Below are 22,978 nucleotides of genomic sequence, written 5' to 3' on the forward strand. Positions count from 1 at the left end.
ATTTGCAAACAGATTTGAGTTTCAGTAGAGATTTCACAAGCAATCTTGAGAATATTTCCATGATTATATCTTCTCGAAATTAATCAAAATTTGAGAAATATCCCTCCATTTTGCTAGCTGCTTAAAAGTAAACTATAAAAATGTTTCTTTTCTTGGTTGGAAAATGAATTGTCTTTACACGTTAATGGTATTGTTACCTTAGATAGCCACCTAAGCCAAAAATGACTAAGAGTCATTCTTTTAATATGTGGCTTGCTGCCACATTTCTTATCTTATGATTTTATTAATTAATTAGGTAATGTCTCGTTACCCAATAATTAATCAATTACCCACATAATTAAGAATTGTCTCAAATTACTTAAAATACTAGTCCTTGTTAATACACTTTATACATCATATTGACATGGTCATATGGTACCTTGTATGGTACTAGTCCATAAATATCGGGTATTAACGCTCGGCCGTATTTATCCCAACATGCCAAACTTGGACGAAAATTCATTTTCTTTGACTTGCTTCCCCTCTCACCTTCACGAACTTAATCATCACTTGTTTGAAATAGCATAATCCTTATAATCTCCAGATAATCTTTTCCTTGGACTGATGTCAATTACCTTACGACAAATTCAACGTACAATACTACAGGGTGCAATATTGTCATAACTTATTACTGCGAAGCGTAACATCATCGTAATGTAATACTTCAAGGCGTAACATTTTTGTAATATTGCGGAGCGTAACATCATTCCCCTCTTTGGAACATTCGTCCTCGAATGTTGACTGATGCTTTTATCATTTTCATAACTTATAGCTCTTGTGAATACCTTAATACTCTCTTTACCATTTAGGCCTCTTTCCCACACCATGACTTGTGATCGAATTCCTTCCAATCTCATAACTGTTGCTACCTTCTATCATGCAGCCTCTATGATACTGACCTTGTAAGTGTGCCATGCGACTCTTCTCTCCTTTTTCCTCTAGTTTTTAGCCAATCTCTAGGCCTTACTTTGTAAACATATACAAGGCTTAATAGGATGCCTCTCTGGGCATCTATAGGTGTACTGAAGTTCTTCGCTCGGTACTTTATAGAACTTGCGAATATGGCTATATCTTATTTCATAGACTTGGTTATCCCTTCGTATGACTTTACTGCATCTACGTAGGTCATACTATACCATAATTCTTACTTCAATTTATCGTTACTGAGGTATGCTACCAAACTCCCGGTTACTTTTGTTGCTTATCCTTTAGGTATAAATCTCAGTCCTTTAATGCTCCTTCATTACCGTTCATCTTAAGAATGATGGCCTAATCTCATGTCATACTTTGTAACTTGTATCTGTTTCTTGTTGATTCACCTCAATATTGATCTACAATCCACCACTTGAAGACTTGAAACTTCTTACGTAATACATTGCCGCTAGAGCTTAAGTTGTATTGAGGAATATTTGAAGTGATTTCCATAATCGTATTTTATAGTATCTCAATGTGATTTATCTTGTGGGGGGTATCCTAATCTTGTGCCATCTGCGAAATCTTTTCTCCTTTTTTTTCCTTCAAATCATTATTCAAACGAAGGCCCAAACATCATCCTTTACCTGACACAATTACACCCTTATTTTATTACCAAGTCAGCATTCCATTTCTTCTAAATGCTACTAGTCTTAGACTCCTTTGAGATCATTCAGTCTATACTGAGCTTTATATAATTTATAGAACCCATCAGCTCTCTCTCATTTTCATGGGTTTAATCCCGAGGGCTTATCCATTCTTGTCACCTTCTCACTCGCCTTTTCTTATCCTTACTCCTATCTTCCTACAACCTTGTCGCTCTACCATACTTTAGCTTGCGACCAATACATATCCATTTATACAACTCGTAGCCCTCCTTCAACTTCCTTGCACCATAGATTTCCTTATGTTATTTTGGAACATCAAGCAAAATATCACATCGTCTCTAACTCTTCTTTATTCTCTTAAATAGACCTCTTGGTACCTCGAAACCATAGGCTATAAGATATGCCATTGACGATGTCGCTATCATTCCTGGATATTGAATTCTCGCGCTTCTAGCCTTCTATCCGAAGTATGGACTACTCACAACCTTCTGCATTTGAGTATCTCATACGTTGTTCACCTTTACCTTACTTACTTTAAAGTCTCGCATCACATCTTCTATCTCCTTCATGACCTTCCTTCCATATAGGTAGAATTCACATCTACAACTTGAACTTCTATTATAATACTTGCATCTTTTTACATGATTTGTTGAGAGCTTTATACTGACTTCTTATGAGGCTGGTATTCTTCTAACTGGACCTCTGATATTAAGAGTGACTCTGCAATATTCTCAATCACTATGTCCATAATTTTCTAGGTTCAATAATCAAACTCTTTATTTACTTAGTTGATGAAACTCTTTAGTTTCCCCTTTCCTCTGGTCAACCTTTATGTAGGCTTAAGCTATCTTTCGATTTGTGGCTCATGGCGTTAGTTTTATACTTTAGCCTTTCATGGCGTTATGGAATATGCATGATACAATCCTTTAACAATTTAATCCTTCTTCTATGACCTGGGCTCAATTCTTTCTTTTAACTTATACCAGAGTCTTCTATGGCTGTATGAATGTCAACATATATGTTGCATGGATAATACTCCGAACTCTTAAGTGCGTTCATAACGTAACCAACTCTGGATCATTGTTCAAATAATTCCTTTCTTTCCATCTTAGATTTCTTTAAACGTAAGCTATTACTTTTCCTGGTCTTTCTGCCCCTTTGTTGCGTCCATACTTAGGTTATCTTAGTGCCCACACATATTGAAATTCCATACAACTCATATGATCTTGAATATCACTTCTGATTTTACTGCCTGTTCATTAGCCATGGTAGGTGCCACTTTCTTAGGGAGTGCATACAATGTTATTTGGAGACTGTTGTCACACGACCATTTCCTCTTTAGGTCGTTGTGCTTAGGTTAAAGCCTTCTTCTTTATTTTCTCAGCTAGTCTTTTGTCTTAGTACTTAGGGAAGACCCTCTGACTCTTGTAAAGCTGTGAGCCTATTACATTGTATACTCGACAGACCTTCTGATGTCCTTCCTTGCCTATACTTATTCGTAGTTACTTACCTTTATGCCTTTGTGCTTGTAGGGTTGCTTTTGAACTGATATTTTGACTGTTTTCCTAGTGGCACTCTTTTTTATTTCCATAACACTCATACAGTACCTTTAACTACCCCGACTCTTATTTGAATATATCTCTAGTATTATAATGACATTACTGCGAGGCTAAATTCTCCATGTTGGGGTTTACTATATTTATCTTGCATGATTTGCTGATTTGTCTGTAACCTCTTGTCTAGTCATGACTAGGCTCTTCTTGAATCAACTACTAATTACTAATCGACCCATTCTCATATCCATATTCCGCGTAATCTTTCTTGGGTCATTTCCTTGTCTTAACTTACCTCACGTACTTGCTCCTTATCTATCAATAACATCCCGGGCAGGAACCCTTACTTCCTCCTTTTTTTTGACGTAGTGCTTACATAACGTTCTGGAATCATAGCATATTGGTAACATTTGGATAAGTGCAATCTCATCCCTTTTCTCCTTTTTATTGCATTCTCCCTTTATCATTCCATATTCCCCCCTTTTAGGGGAGTACTAAGACTTGGAACTATGATGACCTGCCTATAGATGTCTTTCCTCTTTATCTTTGGCGTCATTTCACATCATCAATGGCCCTTACTCGCCTTGCGGTAATCCTTCTGTACCAAGGATAACAAATTTTCTTACTCCCGAGGGTGACACTTAGTATTACTGGCATATACAGTCCCTCAATCTTAATTTTGCTCACATTGTTACTTTAGGGAAGCGTCTTCCTGAGTGACTATTCTCTGAATTCATCATGGATCTTCTTCTATTATCTATTTTATTATCACTGGAACGCAATCTAAAATTCTCATGATGCTGACTATTATCAAATCATTGTGTCCCTAGTTTATATTTAGTTTATCTTGTTCACCAGCCCATACTGATTTCTAGTACTCTGGGTCTAACTCTTCCTTCCGGTAGTCGCGGTGGAGTCACAAACCTGCTTCTCGAAATGAGGATATGACTTTATGGCCTATACTCTTTTGTTGTCTCCAGGCCTGGAACCTCTCATCTTTTCCTTCCCTTGACTATAGACTATGTAATACTGTCATTTCATTTTTTTTATTGTTGTCACCCAGGTATCACATCTTACTCATAATGCTTCATTAATTCTCTTCTTATTTCCCGCTAACATTTATGTCTATCACTTTATTTTGAAAACTCGAACAAGATATTCATTTGCTCTTATTTCCCCTCGCTTCATCTACTGACTCTTCAGGTTGCCTAACATTCTTTCTTTACTAGGGACGGGAGCCATACTAAGGTAACATTTATCTTTTCAAGGCTTCCAATATCTATCTTTATAGTACTCATATCTAGCTGTATTATTTCAAAGTGTACCATCTGGGTGTCTCACAAGGAGATTTTGTAAGCACATTTACAATATCCTTTGGAAATGTCAACTAACGCAAGCAATCCAACCATTATTTTGGGTTACTCTAACCCCAGCCGGTTCCTTATATTCGTCCTTCTCTTAACTATTTCTGTTAGCTCCCGTACAACATAATTGAGATGGGTGTGACTAGTTGTACATAACTATATTACAATTGAAGGTAACTCAAAATGCTTATATCTCTCTGTCTGAGTTGAAAATACTGACAATCTTCATTAACTAGGTACCCCGTACCCTTTTTCACCTTGCTTCTGTTACTTGCTGGAACTTATGTCTACCTTCCGATTCTCTTTTTCCTTTTTTATCGTAAAAGTGGATAGTCATTCTTGCCTTAGGGATCCTTATCAAGAAGCTTACACATCTTAGTATACACGTGATTTGTTGAATACCTCATATTCATCCATCATAAGCATGATGCAAAAATTGAGTTCCTCTGACTCAACTCTTCCACAGCTATATCTCTTACCAACCGTCTTTCTAGATGTAAGTATCACCGTACTATAAGTAAGATAGAGTTTAGGAAATTGAGTTCTTACAACTAAGCTCTACCACACGATCTAGAGTAGGAAGAAAGAGTGACAGTCCTAAATGTCTTGTAGCCTCCTGCTTATAAGTGTGGTGCACGACACATCCATAAACAAGACTCTACTAGACACGGCTTGTAGACTCCCTAGGACAGAACTGCTCTGATAACACTTTTGTCACGATCCAAACCGATGGGCTGCGATGGGCACCTGGTACCTTACTCAACTGAGTACCAATATAACGTATTTTTTCATGTCATACTAGCATAGATACTGAGCCGGAAGGCTACCTTGAGATAAGTAGAATACAACATATGATACCAACTTATGCATAAAACATACGGGCCTATAAGACCACAATAACCACTCGTATACTGAACATAGGCCAACAAGGCCATACAATCTTTTACGTACATGACATCTGTCTACAAGCCTCTAAGAATACATAATTTTCATAAAGGTCGGGATAGAGTCCCACCATACCAAACAATAGACGTCTAAATCATACTAATCAAACAAGCAACTCCGAAGCAAATGGAGCGCACCAACATCTTTCACTGAGCTGATAGCCTACTTGGAGGGCTCTCGACCTGTCTATCGGGACCTGCGGGCATGAAACGCAACGTCCCCGGGCAAAAGGGATGTTAGTGCGAATAATGTACCGAGTATGTAAGGCACATAAATAAGTACATAACAGACATGGAAGAAATATAGAATAAAAATGACTCAACCTATAAGTCTGGAAAACTCTGTAATTCATGAAATAATTATAGTGTCATGCATATGCGTATGAATGTCATGTCGTGCATAGGTACACATTTCATAACATCATCAGGCCTCTGAGGGCATCCCATCATATCATCTCGGCCACTGTGGGCAAAATCATCAACGTATACCAGCTGATAAGGTGGTGGTGCGTATATAATGTCGTAACCTTTTCCCATATCTCATACACACACACATATATATACATACACACCCACACACACACACACACATATATATATATATATAACGCCATTTGGTCATGGGTCAATGTACATGTAAATAAATGTAATGCATGAGAAATACGTTAATAAAATCTTTCGGAACGTCATAAGACCGTTATGCCTCTGATTAATATCATGAAATAAACTTTATCAACTTACTTATTTCTTAGACCCATGAACAGATGATAGAATAATATGACACATGGGGAATCAAGAACATAGGAACCTCTAGTATTTCTATGAAGAAAGTCACCTATGGAAGTTGTGCATTTACTCGTTTCGTTTGTATCGTACGGATCATGCCAAAAGGAAGAAAGGATAGCCTTAACATACCTGGAGTAGGGGAAAAATCCGTATAATATTCTTGAAAAAGATTGCATTGTACTACTTTAGAACCGCAAAATTTGACGTTGCTACGGTTCTAACAATTCTCTTTGGAATTATTTGGTTGCCAGAATTTAGTTGAAACCTTGTAGGAGAATTTGGTTGCAAGAATTTCGTTGGAAGCCTTTTTGGGATAGAGTTTTAGCATCAGAATTTGCAAACAGATTTGAATTTCAGTAGAGATTTCACAGGCAATCTTGAGAATATTTTCATGATTATATCTTCTGGAAATTGATCAAAATTTGAGAAATATCCCTCCACTTTGCTAGCTGTTTAAAAGTAAACTATAGAAATGTTCCTTTTCTTGGTTTGAAAATGAATTGTCTTTACACGTTAATGGTCTTGTTACCTTAGATAGCTAAGCCAAAAATGACTAAGAGTCATTCTTTTGATATGTGGCTTGCTGCCACATTTTTTTTGGGAGGGGGTTAATCTTATCTTATGATTTTATTAATTAATTAGGTAATGTTCCGTTACCCGATAATTAATCAATTACCCACATAATTAAGAATTGTCTTAAATTACTTAAAATACTACTCCTTGTTAATACACTTTATACATCATATTAACATGGTCATATGGTACTTTGTATGGTACTAGTTCATAAATATCGGGTATTAACGCTCGGCCGTATTTTATTCCAACATGCTAAACTTGGACGAAAATTCATTTTCTTTGACTTGCTTCCCCTCTCACCTTCACGAACGTACTCATCACTTTTTTGAAATAGCATAATCCTTATAATCTCCAAATAATCTTTTCCTTGGACGGATGTCAATTACCTTACGATAAATTCAACGTACAATACTACAGGGTGCAACATCATTGTAATTTAATACTGTGAAGCGTAACATCATCGTAATGTAATACTGCAAGGCATAACATCATCGTAATCTTGCGGGGCGTAACAATTTCTTCTTATGCTTTATGGTAGAATCTTATCAATTATCAATGAAGTTTCCTGACTTTTGTTATAAATGTTTGTTTATATTTCTTTGATGGTTAAAATTCTTAGCTTGATCTATGATGATTAATCCATGATTGCATTTGAAGTAGCCCAGTGGCCATGAGTAAGGTTTATGATCTGGTTATCTTACTTAGTTATGCAACTTTTCGATGATGCCAAAAGGGAAAAAAACTGTGCTTTTGAACAGTGATGTTTATAACCTAATGAACCTGGTCCTTGACGATAAGTGATAAAAAAGTAAAATGTTCTAACATTGTGTTGATGTTTAGCTGAGTGGAAACAAGGCCTAAGCTTATGAAAGCACAGAGTTTGTCATCATCAAAAAGGGGGAATTTGTTAGCCCAAGTGAAGGTTTATTTTGAAGATTGACAAAGAAAGCTCAGGCATGAACCAGGTTCATCCCTTGTGTGCATAGACACGGGCAGATTCGAGCATGTGGGATGCATGTGAAGAAGATAAGCTTAACTTGGTATAATTGATATTTCCTGATCGAAAAGACTGCATAAGTGATAAGGAGAAGGACTCCTTAATTAAAGAGAACAATATCCAAGTTAAGGGAGTAGTTAGAAGTTGAGATCAACTAGAACTCTTCCACCAAGGAAGAGTAGCATTACAACTCTAGCTATTTCTTAATCTACTAACTCTATATATTGCAAGATGTTTCATTTTACAAGGATGAACAAAAGCATAAGTTTAACGTGAATTGAGAGCAAAATAGCAAGGCATTTTGCAAGCAGTTCGTATGTGATTCAAGTGTGCAAGCCTGAAGCTATATGAACCAGTTAGAAGAACCAGTTCCAAGAGTCTGTCTTTTATTCTAGTTCAATTGTAGTAGGTATTTTCATATTGTACCTTTCAGCTTTATCTAGAGGCAATTGTAATAGGTACTCATAGTATTCAAGTTAGAGTTAACTTGAAGTTGTCGCAACAGTTAGAGGTTGTTTGCCATAATGGGATTAGAGTTAATCCTAGGTTTACAAAAGTATTTTGTAAATGCAGTTTTTGGCTCATTGATTTAGTGGAGAGTTTGGAAAAATCCTACTGAGAAGTAGGTCGTGGTTTTTTTACCTTTTGAGCCAGGTGTTTTTCACGTAAAATACTTGTGTTCTTTACTTTTCGCATTTACTATTTCAGCAATAGTAGGTTAAGGAACACTAAGAAGAACCAGGTCCTTCCATAATTAGTTTAAGCGAAAAATTGGACACCACACAAATTACCCCCTCCCTCTTCTTGTGTGGTATTGAAGTATAAAATATTAGAGTTTAAAAAAGATTTTTTTATTTCAATTATTAAATTGAAATAATATCAATTGTCATATAATTTAATTAACTCAGCGTCATCGATTATACTAAAATTTAGATATGTTATATAATAATATACTATATACCATTTTGAAATGGAGAATAAACTAATAAAAAATATTCAATGGACACGTACATCCTATTATGAAATGAGAAAAATAGAAGAAAAACGTTTATTTATATTTGAGAAGACAATAAAAGAGAAAATAGGTTGGGGCAATTAATGGGGTTTCACGTGATCCGGGATTAGAAAGGAAAGGATTTTGAATAGGTACACATTGTAAGACAAATTAGAATGGGCAGTAACGGGTAATTAAAATTGCCAGAATAGGCATTTAGAGTAGATTTCCCTGTATAATTTGAGATTGTTGTAGAAATTCATAAACTTCAAATTTTGAACCGTCTTTATCATAAACCATTTATAACCCTAGAAATTTAGACCTAAAACAATTACATTCCTTAATATTGTGACTTTTTGAATCAAAACATGAGGATCCATCTCAAATTTGAGGGGATTCCGGTACTACCAAAATGATGTACGTTACAAACCTCTAATTGGGAGAATGTCATTATATAGTCGCTCTCAAAATACTAGCCAAAAAATATATAACTTTTGTATATTTATACATTCTGTATCTTATATACAAAAATTATACATATTTTATACACTTTTTCGGCTACTAAATGTAACTATTTTCTGGCGCGGGATAAAAGTGATAATCCCCCAATCTAATTGATGTATTCAAATTGCTGACCAGAAATAATGCAATACACCACCATTTGCGGCACATTAATTTAATTTCTTGAATTCAGGAATGATATAGTAGTATCTATTATTAGCACGGGATAATATTGGGTAAATTTCACAAATAGTCATATAGCTTTCACCAAAGTCATATAATTTTTTTTTCACACAATCATAAAATTTTCACTAACTAACCCACAAATAATAATAACCGAAAAACACAATTTTTCGGTAGTATTTTTATTCCACGTTTTTTTATTTTTTATTTTTAGTAATAATCCAATTAAAATAGGAGAAATTTATATTTTAAGGCGCTTCCAAAAATAATATATATATATATATATATATATAAGAGAGACACACCCATAGATACAGTGTGTGTGTGTGTGTGTGTATTATATGCATATAATATACATATTCTGTTTTTGCTAGCGAATGCAATTAGTTTCGGTACTAGTTATTTTTGTAATTTTTCCTTAAGATAGGAATGACTCAATCCAACCTAGCCAATAACTATATACATAAATTAAAATATTAAAAGTGGCCACAAAAAATATATTCGGGATGCATGAGATTCTGACAAAAGAAAGAAATAAATAAAGGTATAATTAGAGAGCACTTGAAACAAAAATGCTATCTATTTGAATAAAATTTTTGAAAAGAAAATAAAAGATAGATATATCGTGTTTTGAAGGATTCACTTTTATTATCATTTTAATTTATATATATATGAGTTTTGGTTCGGGTGATTGGGTCGGGCTGGGTCATTCCTATTTTAGTTGGATTATTACTTAGTAGAATGAAAATAAAAAATAAAAATCGTGGGATACGAAAATACTACTGAAAAGTTGTATTTTCTGGTCACTTTGATTTTGTGCGAGTTAGTAAAAGTTTTATGATTTTTGTATAAAAAAACAAGTTATATGACTTTTGTGGGAAAAAAAAAGTCATAGTAAGATGACAATTTGTGAAATTTACCCGATAATTAATATTCAAAAATTGTGACACATGTACTACGTATTGTTTCTCTGGTTACTATATTAATATACTCCATCAGTCACTCTAATGTAACTTAAAATATTATTGTAGATTATTTAAGAACTATATTTTAGTATGTTAGTAACATAGTAGACTTAGGGTGTGTCTAGTATGAAGGAAAATATTTTCTAGAAAATATTTTTTAATTTTTTTATGTTTGATTGACTTAAATATTTTGGAAAATATTTTACTCATGAACTCATTTTCCTCCAATTGGAGGAAAATATTTTCCATATCAAGAGAAGGAAAAATATTTTCCTAAACTCTTTTTCAACATTCCCCACCCTATGGCCTATTCCCCAACCCCCTCGAACCCACCCCCACACTCAACCCACCCCTACCCCCATCCCACCCCACCCCTCACTCCTATCTAAATAAAAATGTTATTAATAATATTTTCTTTTCATATTATAGATATATTTTATTTTTATTTAAACAAATGAGTATTTTCTTTTCATGATATAAAAAAGTATTTTTTTTCATTTTAACAAAAAAAAAGCTTTCTTTTCATGATGTAGAAAAATTATTTTCTTTCATTTCAACAAAATGATGTAGTAAAAAGTATTTTCTTTCATTTCAAGAGTATTTTCTTTTTATGATATAGAAAAAGTATGTTTTTCATTTCAACAAAATAATATTTTTTTCATGATGTAGAAAAAGTATTTTCTTTTATTTCAATAAAATGAGTAATTTATTTTCATGTTGTAGAAAGAGTACTTTCTTTTTCAACCAAAAAAAGAGTATTTTCTTTTTATTTATGGAGCATAAATTTCAATGTTATTTTTGTGTAAAAACGTAAAGCAGTACATTAGTTATTTTAGGTTTGTATAAATTTTAAGAAGAATAATTAAATTCTTGAAGAAAATAGAAACCTAAAAACGTTGGGTATTTGGGAGGAGGGGAGGGGGAGGGGGCAAGAAAACATGGGGACTTGGGAGAAGGGGAAGTGAGGAGAGTAGGATAAAAAAATATTTTCTACTCTCTAACCAAACACTAGTAAATATTTTTCGGAAAAGTTTTCCACTCACCAACCAAACAATTGAAAATAAGTGATAAAATCACTCATTTCCATGAAAACATTTTCTAGGAAATCATTTTCCATGAAAACATTTTCTAGGAAATCATTTCCTTCGTACCAAACACACCCTTAATCCGAGCAGCTTGTTGTAAATCTTTGATATTACTGTAATTTAAACTTTTAGCAGTAGTAGATTATATTCTCTATACCTTATGTTAGCATATTATAGTTGCTCTAAATAGGTTGTTGTAGATCAACTTAATATGAGAATGCCGAAAAATTATATAGGTCAATACATCGAAGTTGACCGACTTTCTTAATCAGTTAGATTTAACTACGGAAAACAGACTCACGGTATAGCAATTATTGATCATATGAACCAGATACCGGGTGAGAAACCAAAAAGAAGAACTACCGATCATATGTATTTGCTCAAATATTTTACTTATTTTTGGGATCTATCTTCTGTTGATTTCAACTATCGATCATATTCGTAAAACTTTGTTATGTACATTTCTTGCTTGTTTATACTATTGTGATACAAGTACATTTGTATAGAAAGAGCTTCATGGTACTTAAGGAAGAAAGGTGCAAGCAGTCTCCCTTAATTTGCTTATGCATCCAAAATTAAGATGTACATATCTAGGCATAAACAAAAGATCTCCACCTAGAATAGCAATAGGTTCTTTTCTTGAGAAAAAAAAAACAGAACAATGTACCTTTGAGCAAAGCTCAATTTAATTACATATCTCCAGATTCAGAATGGAATATCTGATACTCTAAGCAATCCAGTTCTGAAAAGAACTGCAGTCCTCAATTTTCCTCTGAATTATCCAGTGAAGAAAGAAAATCAGATCTTGGTCCATATGTCAACTTAGCCAGAACCTAATGAAGGGAAGTCTTCAAAATTCTCCCAAAATTGATCGTTATAAAACTGAGGGTCTATCTCAAATTACAGTGGATTCTGGCAATATGAATGTACGTTATAAAACTAATATTCTACACAAACTTTATCGCAAATGGTCAATAGAAGAGTTAAACTAAAGATAAAGAAAAAACAATACACCACCATTTGCGCGCTATATGATAAATTTCTTGGATTCATAAATGATATAATGATCTATTATCAACTCAACATAACATTCAAAATTGCTTAGTACTGATACATTATCAAATAATAAAGACACTGTCTTTGGTGAGGAAGAATGCAGAAGGAGGCTATCTCTGAATATCAGCATTATTGTCTTCATACACTAGTTCTCTCCATGTTGTTGGACATTCAGCTCTGCCCCTGCATATAAAAAAGGAAGGACAAACATGTCAATTACCAATCACAAAGTTCCAAGGAATATCGATTAAATGACTTAACTAAAATATATGTATTGACAAGGTACCAACCGAGGTCTTCCCCAATCCCAGGGCCACATACTTTGTATTTACCTTCTAATTATGGCCAGCAATTCTCGTCGCCTTTGCTCAATTCTTCTTCTCCATGGTAACATAACCACTACCCTTCTTACTCTTTTTGTCAGTTTTCTTCTCATTCTTCTTCCTTTCACCCTCCTGTTCACCACCTTCTTTCCCAACTGTTTCATCACTGCTCTTCTTCTTATTCTAATTGTCTTCTTCCTCTTCAAGTTTTCTACCCATTTTCCCCACCATTTCTTCACACCACCCATCTTCTTTGACCACTTTGTCACTTTTCTAGTTCTCATTCCCAGAGCTTGTTGGTTCTCTCATAAAACAACGGAATTTATAGATGTAGCAGTTATAAAGCAAGTCAGTTCTTTGGTAACCTATGGTATTAGCTGACTTGCAAGCATTCCTCTTGTTTTGGAAATTTAGCGTATCTGTGTAACTTAACCTGTTATAGAGAATTATTCATTCTATATTTCATGTTAGCATATTACACTTACTTTAAACTGGTAGTTATAAGACAGGTCAATATGGTAGTCTATTGCAAATATATACGTAAATACACAAAAGTTAAACGACTTTCTTAATCAAGTAGATTTAGCGATCAGGAAAGCAAAACAGAAAAGGAAAATAATTCAATTATATGAGGAGAAATTTGAGAAGTTTCAAACTTACACCTTAAACTTTAATATAGAGAGAATACTACTTTATAATTTTAAGAAATTGTTTTACTTCTTTGGGTTTAATTTTTATACGCTGATATAGTAATCAATTTTGTATGATAGATTTTTTTTGGTTTCCCACCCAGTATTTGGTACCCGCTTTAGGACTAGGCTAATCCGGATTCACACCGGAAAGTCCCATTTTGGTGGGACAAAGGGCTCCCTACCAAAGGCAACTCCACTCCCATGGCTCGAACTCGAGACCTTTGATTAAGGATAGAGGAGTACTTATAACTCCACCACAAACTTTGGTGCTTTTTATGGTAGATCACTTAAAGTTAAAGTGAGAAAACATAAATTTTTTAATACTTGACTTATTGCACTGTTCCAGTTTTTGGTACCCGATGAATAATTTTAACATTCAATTAACTCAAAAGTGATTTCAATTTCTGAAGTTCCAAAGTTAAATGTTCTTGATTTGAAGTTTTACCGCATCTCAATATATTAACTTATTATATTAAATTATTTACTCTATAATTCATGTTAATATATTAGACTTACTCTTAGGTTGATGTAAATTAGTTTAATATGATAGTGTAGAAAAATATACACGTCAATACACATAAGCTAAAAGTTTTTCTTAATCAATTATATTTAGCTATTGAGAAAGGAAAATTAAAAATGCAAATAAGTTAATTCTACAAGGACAAAATTGAAATAATTGGCTGAACCGATCCATTGACACCCCAAGATACTAGGATATAGAAAGGCGTTTCTCATAGCCGTGGTTGATGGATATTGAGCTCGTACTTGTTTACCGTACTTATGGATGAGCTAACTAACAATCATTTTCAGACAAATTTGTTAACCAGCAAAAATTGCAAGTTTATCAACTAAAAGCTTGAACTATGGAGAAGCGCTTTAGAGAGAAAAGGTTTTAGAATAAGTAGAAGTCCAACTGAATGTACATTTTAGCCAAAAAAGAAAAAGTGAAGCTGAGATGAGAACAGACGGGATTGCGGTGCCTAAATGTAAACAATTCAGAGATCTCGATGTTCCAAGAGAACGGTATGATTGATGAAGATATTACACATAAAATCAAAATAGGATGGTTGAAATGGAATGGCGGCAGGAGTGTTATTTGATAGGAGGATTTACCTACCAATGAAAGGCTAGTTCCATAGAACAATAGTAACGGCAATATTATACGGGAGTGAATGTTGCGGGTCCAACATATACACAAGATGGGTAGAGCATAAATGCTGATTTTAGGATGGATATGCAGTCATACAAGTTACACAACATTAAAAATGATCACATTCGTCAATAAAATAAGAGAAGATTGTTTGTGATGATTTAGAGAGGTCATACAACCACCTTTAGATGCATTGGATTGTAGGTGTGACATATGGTGACCGGAGGTGTTTAAATGGACGAGATAGACCTAAAATCACATAAAATGAAATTGCCTAAAAAGACATTGCAGCTGATAATTATACCTATTTAAATTCTACTTTATTTCTCCCCACCAAAAAAAGGAGAAAAAAAAAGCTGCAGCTGATGATTGTACCTACCTTCAGTCGGACCTCCAACCATCAATCACCCACCACGATGCTAGAAGCCTGCCTTCAGGATTGATATCTGTGTTGCCTATACTTGATCTTCTGACCCACCATAGTCTGAATCCCTGGATCTCTTTACAATCAAATATCATTTCCTGAAAGCAAGTTTATTCATCTCATTCCCAATCAAATTCTCAGCTTGAGATTTGTCATGTTGAAAATCCAAAGAGATAAACTGCCAACACCATTGAAAATGTTCGAGGGTTCAAAAACAATCTGTAATTCTGTATCTCCGCAACCCAGCCTCAATGTTGCAAAGTATTAGCCTATTGCCTCAAACAAGTCTTTAATAAGATTGGAAATGTACAAGTCTTCAATATGATTGTGCCAAAGAATAATCAACTCCCACTTCTTGGTCAAGTTGTTCTGACCATTTTCCCCCCAACTGCAGCATTTAAGACCTTCACCATCTACAAAGTCAGAATATAATTCCTCTTGGGTCTTTGAACTAAGGCACCACAATGGAACACTTTAACAGTGAAATAGCCAAACTCTGTATCAGTCAAAGATCTGAACCACAAAGACCATTATATATGTCAAAAAACTATCATGTTAAGAGTAATTGAACATAGAAACTAAAGAGCAATATAGCACGATAAATGAATGCGACAACCGACAATGAGATAACAAAAAGGGGTTTTGCTTGACAAATGGAACGAATAAGGAAACATCTCAATTTCTTACCACAATAAATGAGTCATTCCTCACCGAGTTTCATGCCATGTTTCCAATAGCCTATTTACATCACCGATTATCGTCTACACATTTGCTCTAAACTACAAGAAATCTGAACCTTTAAGAAAGAAAAAAAAAGAATTTTTTGGTGCCAGAGCACCACTTTGTATCCCTCCAAAATGAGCAGATCTACCATGTCAGTCTCATGTGACAGAAGTCCGTTAAACTTGTTGAAAGTTTTGCTGGGACCACACTGTTTGCTTCGGAGAGTTTCAAGACCAACAATGATCAGCTAGTAAGGTGAAGAAGACAGCAGTCTTGGATGCAGTATAGCGAAAATGACATTTTCAATAAGACAACAACTAGAAAAAAGTCAACTTTTGAGATCCTCCACCACCACCAACATGCCATCAACTATGAAAAGTCCATTTAGCATAAGTAAGAGCAACATAGAGAGAAGGAACACAACAGTATATAAATTGTAGCATTTACAATAGAAAGGTACAAAAGACAAGGATGGAGCAAGGAAAGAAAGCACACACATATTCGCAAGGGAAGAATAGGAGAGCATCATATAGAGAAACAAACATAAACATAGACTGAGCATATGTTGACAGTTGACATGGTTCAATGAATGTGGAAAAAGATAGATTACAATATGGTCTTTGAACATCTCAAGGCTTCTGTGAGAATCAGGATCGAACGCTAGTATTGAAACAAGCAAAAGTACAAATGTTGAAATCTTGACCTTTTGCTAACAGGCAAGGCATGCAACCCAGCCATAATCCTATAGGCAAAGTACTTACAAGTGTGAATCAGTTTCTTCAAACCTGATCGACACTATTGATTCACCATCCATTTCACTATGATTGCAAAGACTAATATATACAAAATGTTTCTCACATCACTTTCCATAATTTGAATCACTTTGGTCGATGCATGAGAAAATCCATCAGCTATGAAATGCTACAATTTTTAGAGATGAATTTACCTCGCTATGAGACAAATGTCAGAAAATCCGTCTAGAAATGTGACCTGCACTGCATGTAGTCACAAACTAGAGCAACAGCAAAGTGGAATCATGTATTCTGCATCTGCAATGACAACATCAGCTAATGAGCTTGATTGTATGCAACACTTTGACATGGTTGTTTAAATTGTTTACTAGAAGAAATGGGACTTTGGTCATATTTAAAAAGTCAGTAAATATAGACTTCTCATGGAAAATAGCTTCCGTCTTATTTCATCTTTTGAGGGCCTTGCTAATCCAGCTTGAGACTTGTTAGTAAGGAACCAATTATAAGCTTTGCAGGGGAGAAGATGCCACTACAAGTGATAACAGTGCAGACATATCTGGTGTTTTTAATGGCAAAAGAGAAAGGAAAAATAACCAACTAAAAGCATTTCAAAATCTGTGAGGAAGCCAGAAGAACGTTTCCCAAATGAGGCAAAGTTGCAGGTTTGGCTCCGAATGAGGTGATTTATGTAAAATGATAAAAATTATGAAACAGGATAAACTGTAGATGCATTCAGTTTGCATACGTTCCTGACTCAGTGTACTGAGAGATGAGGGAGAGGGAAAGAAGTTCATCCAATAGATTAGTCAGATAGAATCCTGCAGAACAAATGCTCCATCAATACCATTTGAGTCTGTCAATGATGAACATACAAAAATATCTGATTCTTTTTTTATTTTAGAGTCTATCAAATACTTTATATATGTAAAATTTATAAAATTGCTAGTACAGAAGACATAAATGTCTGTTACAGTTTCAGAAAATTAACAAAATACTGCTCAAGATACAGTCTTTTGTTTAAATGCTATAACTGGATAGCCACTTTACCTGACCAATGTGTTTTAGTAAAAACCATCAAGCTATCAGGGTCTATCTTCAATACATTACTTTGACCATGAGCAGGTCTTTTGACCATTAGACGTCAGACCTCATGAATCATTCAACAGTATAGCTAAAAGCCCATTCTATGGAGCAACTTACAGGATGGCAAAGCTGTACAACATAACCATCAGTGAAGGTTATGTATCTTCAGTTGTAGGGTGCAAAGCTGTACAACATAACCATCAGTTGCTCAAACTCAGATTCCTTTTTCTTTGTAGCATCCAGCATCGTAGATTTTTTCTTTTACTTTTCTTCAGCAGCTCTGATGTGTAATTCTAGATAAAATTTGGTTCAAGACCTACCAGTAGTCACGACAAGAGCAGAAACCTCCTTTAAAATGGTGAAAACGAGTGGCATCCCTAACAATAATTTCTCGCCCTACAAGCTTGGAGATAAATTTGATTGCTGAGTGACAGTCATTACAAACTCTAAGGTTCTTCATGATCCTTAAAGTAGTGTTCTCCGGGGTATTTATTAACCCAAATGCAATTGCAAGCTTCTCACTGTGATGTCTAAGAATCTGCTCTTTCACCTCATAATCAAGATCATGCAGCACTGACTCGGTCTGTGGAATGAATCCCATTTTTTTTATATCTTCCCAGATTTTTTCCATTGTCTTATAAATAGCATCTCGCTGCGGATGAAGCCCATCATCTACCCCAAACACATGGACTACATTTTTTAATTGAATCCAGCTAAATCCTTGTTCTTTCTTGACCTGTCTATCCTTCATTGATTTTCTGATCTTGGCAGCTTCCTCCCATTTTCCACAAGAAGAATACACATTAGCAAGTGCTGAGTAGGCCCCACTATTTTCAGGATCAATTGAAAGCAATCTGTCGGCTGCAACTTTTGCTAGCTCCACTTTTTTGTGAACCCTACAAGATGCTAAAAGTGAACCCCATGCAATCACATCTGGTTCGATTGGCATCTTCTCTATGAAGTCTTGTGCTTCTTCTAGCAACCCAGCACGACCAAAGAGGTCAATCATGCAAGCACAGTGGCTGGAGGTGGGTTCAATACTGTGCATCTCTTTCATCATCTTGTAATAATTACGACCTTGAGCGACCAATCCTACATGTGTGCAAGCAGTAAGAACACCAACATATGTGATATGATCAGGCTTCATTTCAAGTGCAAGCATATCCTCAAACAATTGTGTGGCTTCAGCTCCAAGTCCATGCTGAGCTAAAGCCAAGATCATGGAAGTCCAAGAGACCGTGTCTCTGTTCAGGCGTATCAAATCAAATACTCTCCTCGCACAGCTGATATTTCCAGCCTTGGCATACATAGTTATCAGGGCATTGCTAACAGAAACTGATAATGCTTTCCCTGATTTAATGGCTGCTGAATGGATTTGCTTACCATGATTTAAGGATGCCACACTTGAACAGACACTCAACATTGCTGCTAGAGTATAATTATTGGGGTCTGGCCCTTCTTTAACCATTGACCTGAAGAGTTCCATTGCATCATCATTAAGGCCATTTTGAACGTAACCAACAATCATGGCTGTCCAAACAACCACATCACGGTCCTTCAATGAGTCAAAGATCTTCCTTGCTGGACTTATATTACCAAGCTTAATGTACCCATCTAGTAGTGCAGTAAATGCAATGACGTTTAGACTGGACTCTCTATTTTTCTCTAAAATTTTTCGAGCAATGTCTACGCCACCGCATCGGGAATACATGCAAATCAAAGAATTCCCAACAGCTCCTGACGTATCAAATTCAGTTCTGATAAGATGAGCATGGATTTGTTTTCCTACATTTAACTCCCCAAGATTAGCACAAGCTGATAAAGCACTAGCTAAAGTATATCTATCAGGTCCCAATGAAAATTCTTTAAGCATTCTAGAAAACATATTAAGAGCTAGAACGTCAAAGCCGTGCTGATTATAGCCTGTGATCATTGAATTCCAAGAAACTATGTCATGCTCATCCATTTGCTCAAATTGTGCCAGTGCTAAATCCACCCGACCAGCCTGCATATGCAACGAGATCAACGCGTTCCAGCTTGAGGTGTTCTTCACAACTATCCTGTCAAAAACATTTCGAGCTGCATTCGCATCACCTGACTTGGCATACATATTCAACAGAGAATTTGCCACGGAAACATGACTACTCAACCCAAATTTAACAACAAAGGAGTGAATTTTCTGTCCCTCGTATAGTGCTCTAATTGCAGCACAAGAAGCAAGAACACTTGTAAACGTGTACTGGGTCGGCAAAACATCAGAAGCAACCATCTCAAGAAACATCTGAATTGCAACCTGAAAACGACCAACCAAATTGTACCCAACAATCATAGTAGTCCACGAAACAGAATCGCGATAAGGCATTTCCTTAAATATCAAATATGCTTCCTTAACCGAACCTTGTTTCGAATACCCAGATAAAAGTGTATTCCAAGAAGAAGTATCTCTTACAGGCATTTCATCAAACACTTTACGAGCATATGATAAAAACCCGGTTTTTGCATAACCGTTGATGACATTATTCATAAGGAAAACGCCAAAATGGAGGCCGGATTTGACTATATGGCCATGGATTAACTTTATGGCAAACGGTCTTTTTGTTTTCAGGCTGTCTTGGAGAAGTGATACGTAGAAATGTGACTGAGAACCAAAGGATTGTGAGGTTTGGTGATTCATTTGAAGAATAATAAGGAGCGATTATGCAATTTAGATTTTGTTTTCCGTTAGTTTCATCACTTTTTAGTTTTTGTTAATTTAATTTTGAAGTTCTAAACATATATGAACTGGCGGGACGAGACAAGGGGCCTTATAATCTGTTTGGTTGCGAACTTTTTCTTAACAAGAAAAAACACAATGTTTCAGTTTTCTTAGTTTATTTTCAATTCGAAGACAATTGGTCTAGAAAGGGATTAAAATATCTCATTTTTATTTAACCACTTTTTTAACATTTACCATTAGTCATTCTAAATAGGAGAAAACATAATACAACAAGAACAAGCTTCTACTTTGTTTACCTCAAAATCGGATAACAATTGAATTTGTAAGTGGTTTTACGGAGACGTGGATTAATTTGACACAAAGTGATAAATTAAGTTGCAATTGAAATAAACAATGATAAAGTAAATTCAAACCACACGAATGGGATAGTTTCAGTCTTGGAAGGTCAGCCACCCTCGAACTGGATGCCCTTCGATCAGTATCAAGATACAATTGAATAAGAGCTTAAAGAGAAAAAATAATAGTGTATTGCTTTTGAGTGCGTGTTACAATGTGTTACATGAATTATTAGACCCCCTTTATATAGTAGAGGGGTTCTACTTTAGGTACAATTCTATAAAAGGTAAAAAAAATCTCTTGATTCACTGATTGTCGGTTCCTTATTGATAAGTGCTAAGATTCCCGCCGTAATATCTGACTGGTCACGGATATATCGGTCTTCTGTTGGCTATGCTAACAATGTTACTTCAAGCTCGTTCGGGGCTAAGATCGATTCCGGGATCACGGCCTCTATATTCTCGAAGGCAGGCGTTCTGACCCCGGATTCTAGCCTGGTGAGACTTGGGGTCGTCTTCAGCCCTTTATTGCCATATTCCGAACCTGACCTACCATGCCATAGGCAAACTCGATTTCGACCGTATACAGATAGTCCCCTTGTTTTTCGTAGATTAAACGACAAGAAACGACATGAGCTTCTGATTCTGACTTCGATACCCCGCGACAGAAACGACAAAATAAACGAAACATCTCATCAGTTAAGTCTTAATGGCATTAAATGCTTGTTAGTTTCCGGTCAGCCACTCCTGGATGCGAACCGCCGTTGAAAAACTATAAATACCCCTTTCTTTGTTTAAGCAAACTTTACATCCAAACCTTCTATCCTCGCACCTTAGAGATCCCAATATTTTCTGGCATTTATATCCCGGTTATTTGAGATCTTTTACAAGAACTTTTGTTCGTCTTCATCCCAAACCATCAAGCGTACTCCTTTAACTTCCTCTTTTTCCTTATTTTTCCTCCTTCTTCAAAGAAATGGGGAAGACTTCAAAAATCGTTCCCCAAAAAGAAACTCCTTCTACCTCGCAGTCGGCAACCGAGGAGACCATTTCACGTGCTGCTGTCGAGGAACCAGCAGCGGAACCCTCATTGAAAATGTTCATCCCTGGAGGATGCTCGATAACCACCAATTTCAAGGTTGAAAAACCTTCCTTCGTACAAGGCCAGTGTGAGGAGGTCTCGAAATACATATGCTCGATCAGCGAAGAGGTCCTCCCTACGGTCAAAAAAGATTGCATTTGGGCTGACAAGAACGTGGTGGTTCATGGACCCGATGAAGACATCACCACCCATGTCGAGGGATACTTAAGTGTTTACACTTATTCCTTTACACTAGGCCCATTGGATCCGGTCATCATCGACTTCTCCAAAAGATACGAGGTATGCCTCGGTCAAATTCACCATTCATTCTGGAGGATCATGATCCTTCTTCGGTTCTTCGTGAGCAAGATCGATGGATGCTCGTTCACTTTTGACCACCTCATGTGCCTATACAGTCCCCGACTCTTTCGGGAGGCAAATCAAGCTCGCACATCGGGCTAGTAAAGCCCCGTTCTCGAGTATTGATAAAGATTGGGATCGAGGCTGGCTAGGTCGTTTTGTCCGAGTGAGGATCTCGGACTTGATTCTAGTTGTACACATGACATTCCCCGAGAAGTGGAATATATCACGTAAGTAAAATTTTGTTTTTAAAATTTTATTTTACTCTTTTTTCCTTCCTTCTTATCGGTGCTTTGTGGTGGTGCAGCTGTCACTCGGATCCCAAATGCAGTCCCTGGACTCAAGGAGTGGGTCGAGGGCATCATGTTACAAAGGACATATTCTGAGCGCTCATAGCGCGAACTTTCAAAGGGCCGGTGGGAGGCCCATTCTCATGGTGAGATTTCTTTCCCGAGTGAGTAATATTTGGGTCCCTCTCGTGTCATTAAGTTCTTACTTGTTTCATTTTCTTTTACAGGTTTATCCAAGGACGTCAAACTAAGGCCTCCATCCGATGGCTATAACTTCCTCGAAGAGTCCCCTGCTCCGAGACAGGGTGATGAGAAGAAAAGAAAAAGGGCTCCGAATTCTTCGAATTCAGAAAAGAAGAAACCAAGGAGAAGGCTGGTGCGCAAATCAAAAGAAAACTCCAGCTCCCAAATACTTGACTCGGACTC

General features: G+C 35.9%; 1 protein-coding gene across 5 annotated transcripts; it reads right to left on the reverse strand.

Moving 5' to 3' along the window:
* Nucleotides 1-12,270: 12,270 nt before the first annotated feature.
* Nucleotides 12,271-20,680, reverse strand: LOC107793332 (pentatricopeptide repeat-containing protein At2g22070-like). 5 transcript variants are annotated; one of them, XM_075225054.1, is made up of 5 exons: nt 17,888-20,680; nt 16,882-16,984; nt 15,168-15,725; nt 12,956-13,401; nt 12,271-12,806 (listed from the first exon to the last, which is right to left on the reverse strand). In XM_075225054.1, the coding sequence occupies exon 1, from the start codon at nt 20,442-20,444 to the stop codon at nt 18,087-18,089; it is 2,358 nt and encodes a 785-aa protein (XP_075081155.1). In that variant the 5' UTR covers nt 20,445-20,680; the 3' UTR covers nt 12,271-12,806; nt 12,956-13,401; nt 15,168-15,725; nt 16,882-16,984; nt 17,888-18,086. The 5 variants fall into 5 exon arrangements, with proteins under 5 accessions (XP_075081155.1, XP_075081154.1, XP_075081153.1 ...); XM_075225053.1 differs by having other exon boundaries at nt 12,956-13,379; nt 17,735-20,680; XM_075225052.1 differs by having other exon boundaries at nt 17,735-20,680.
* Between the last annotated feature and the right edge of the window lie 2,298 nt (nt 20,681-22,978).

This window comes from Nicotiana tabacum, chromosome 11 (genome assembly GCF_000715075.1).
Source record: "Nicotiana tabacum cultivar K326 chromosome 11, ASM71507v2, whole genome shotgun sequence".
Lineage (NCBI taxonomy): Eukaryota > Viridiplantae > Streptophyta > Magnoliopsida > Solanales > Solanaceae > Nicotiana > Nicotiana tabacum.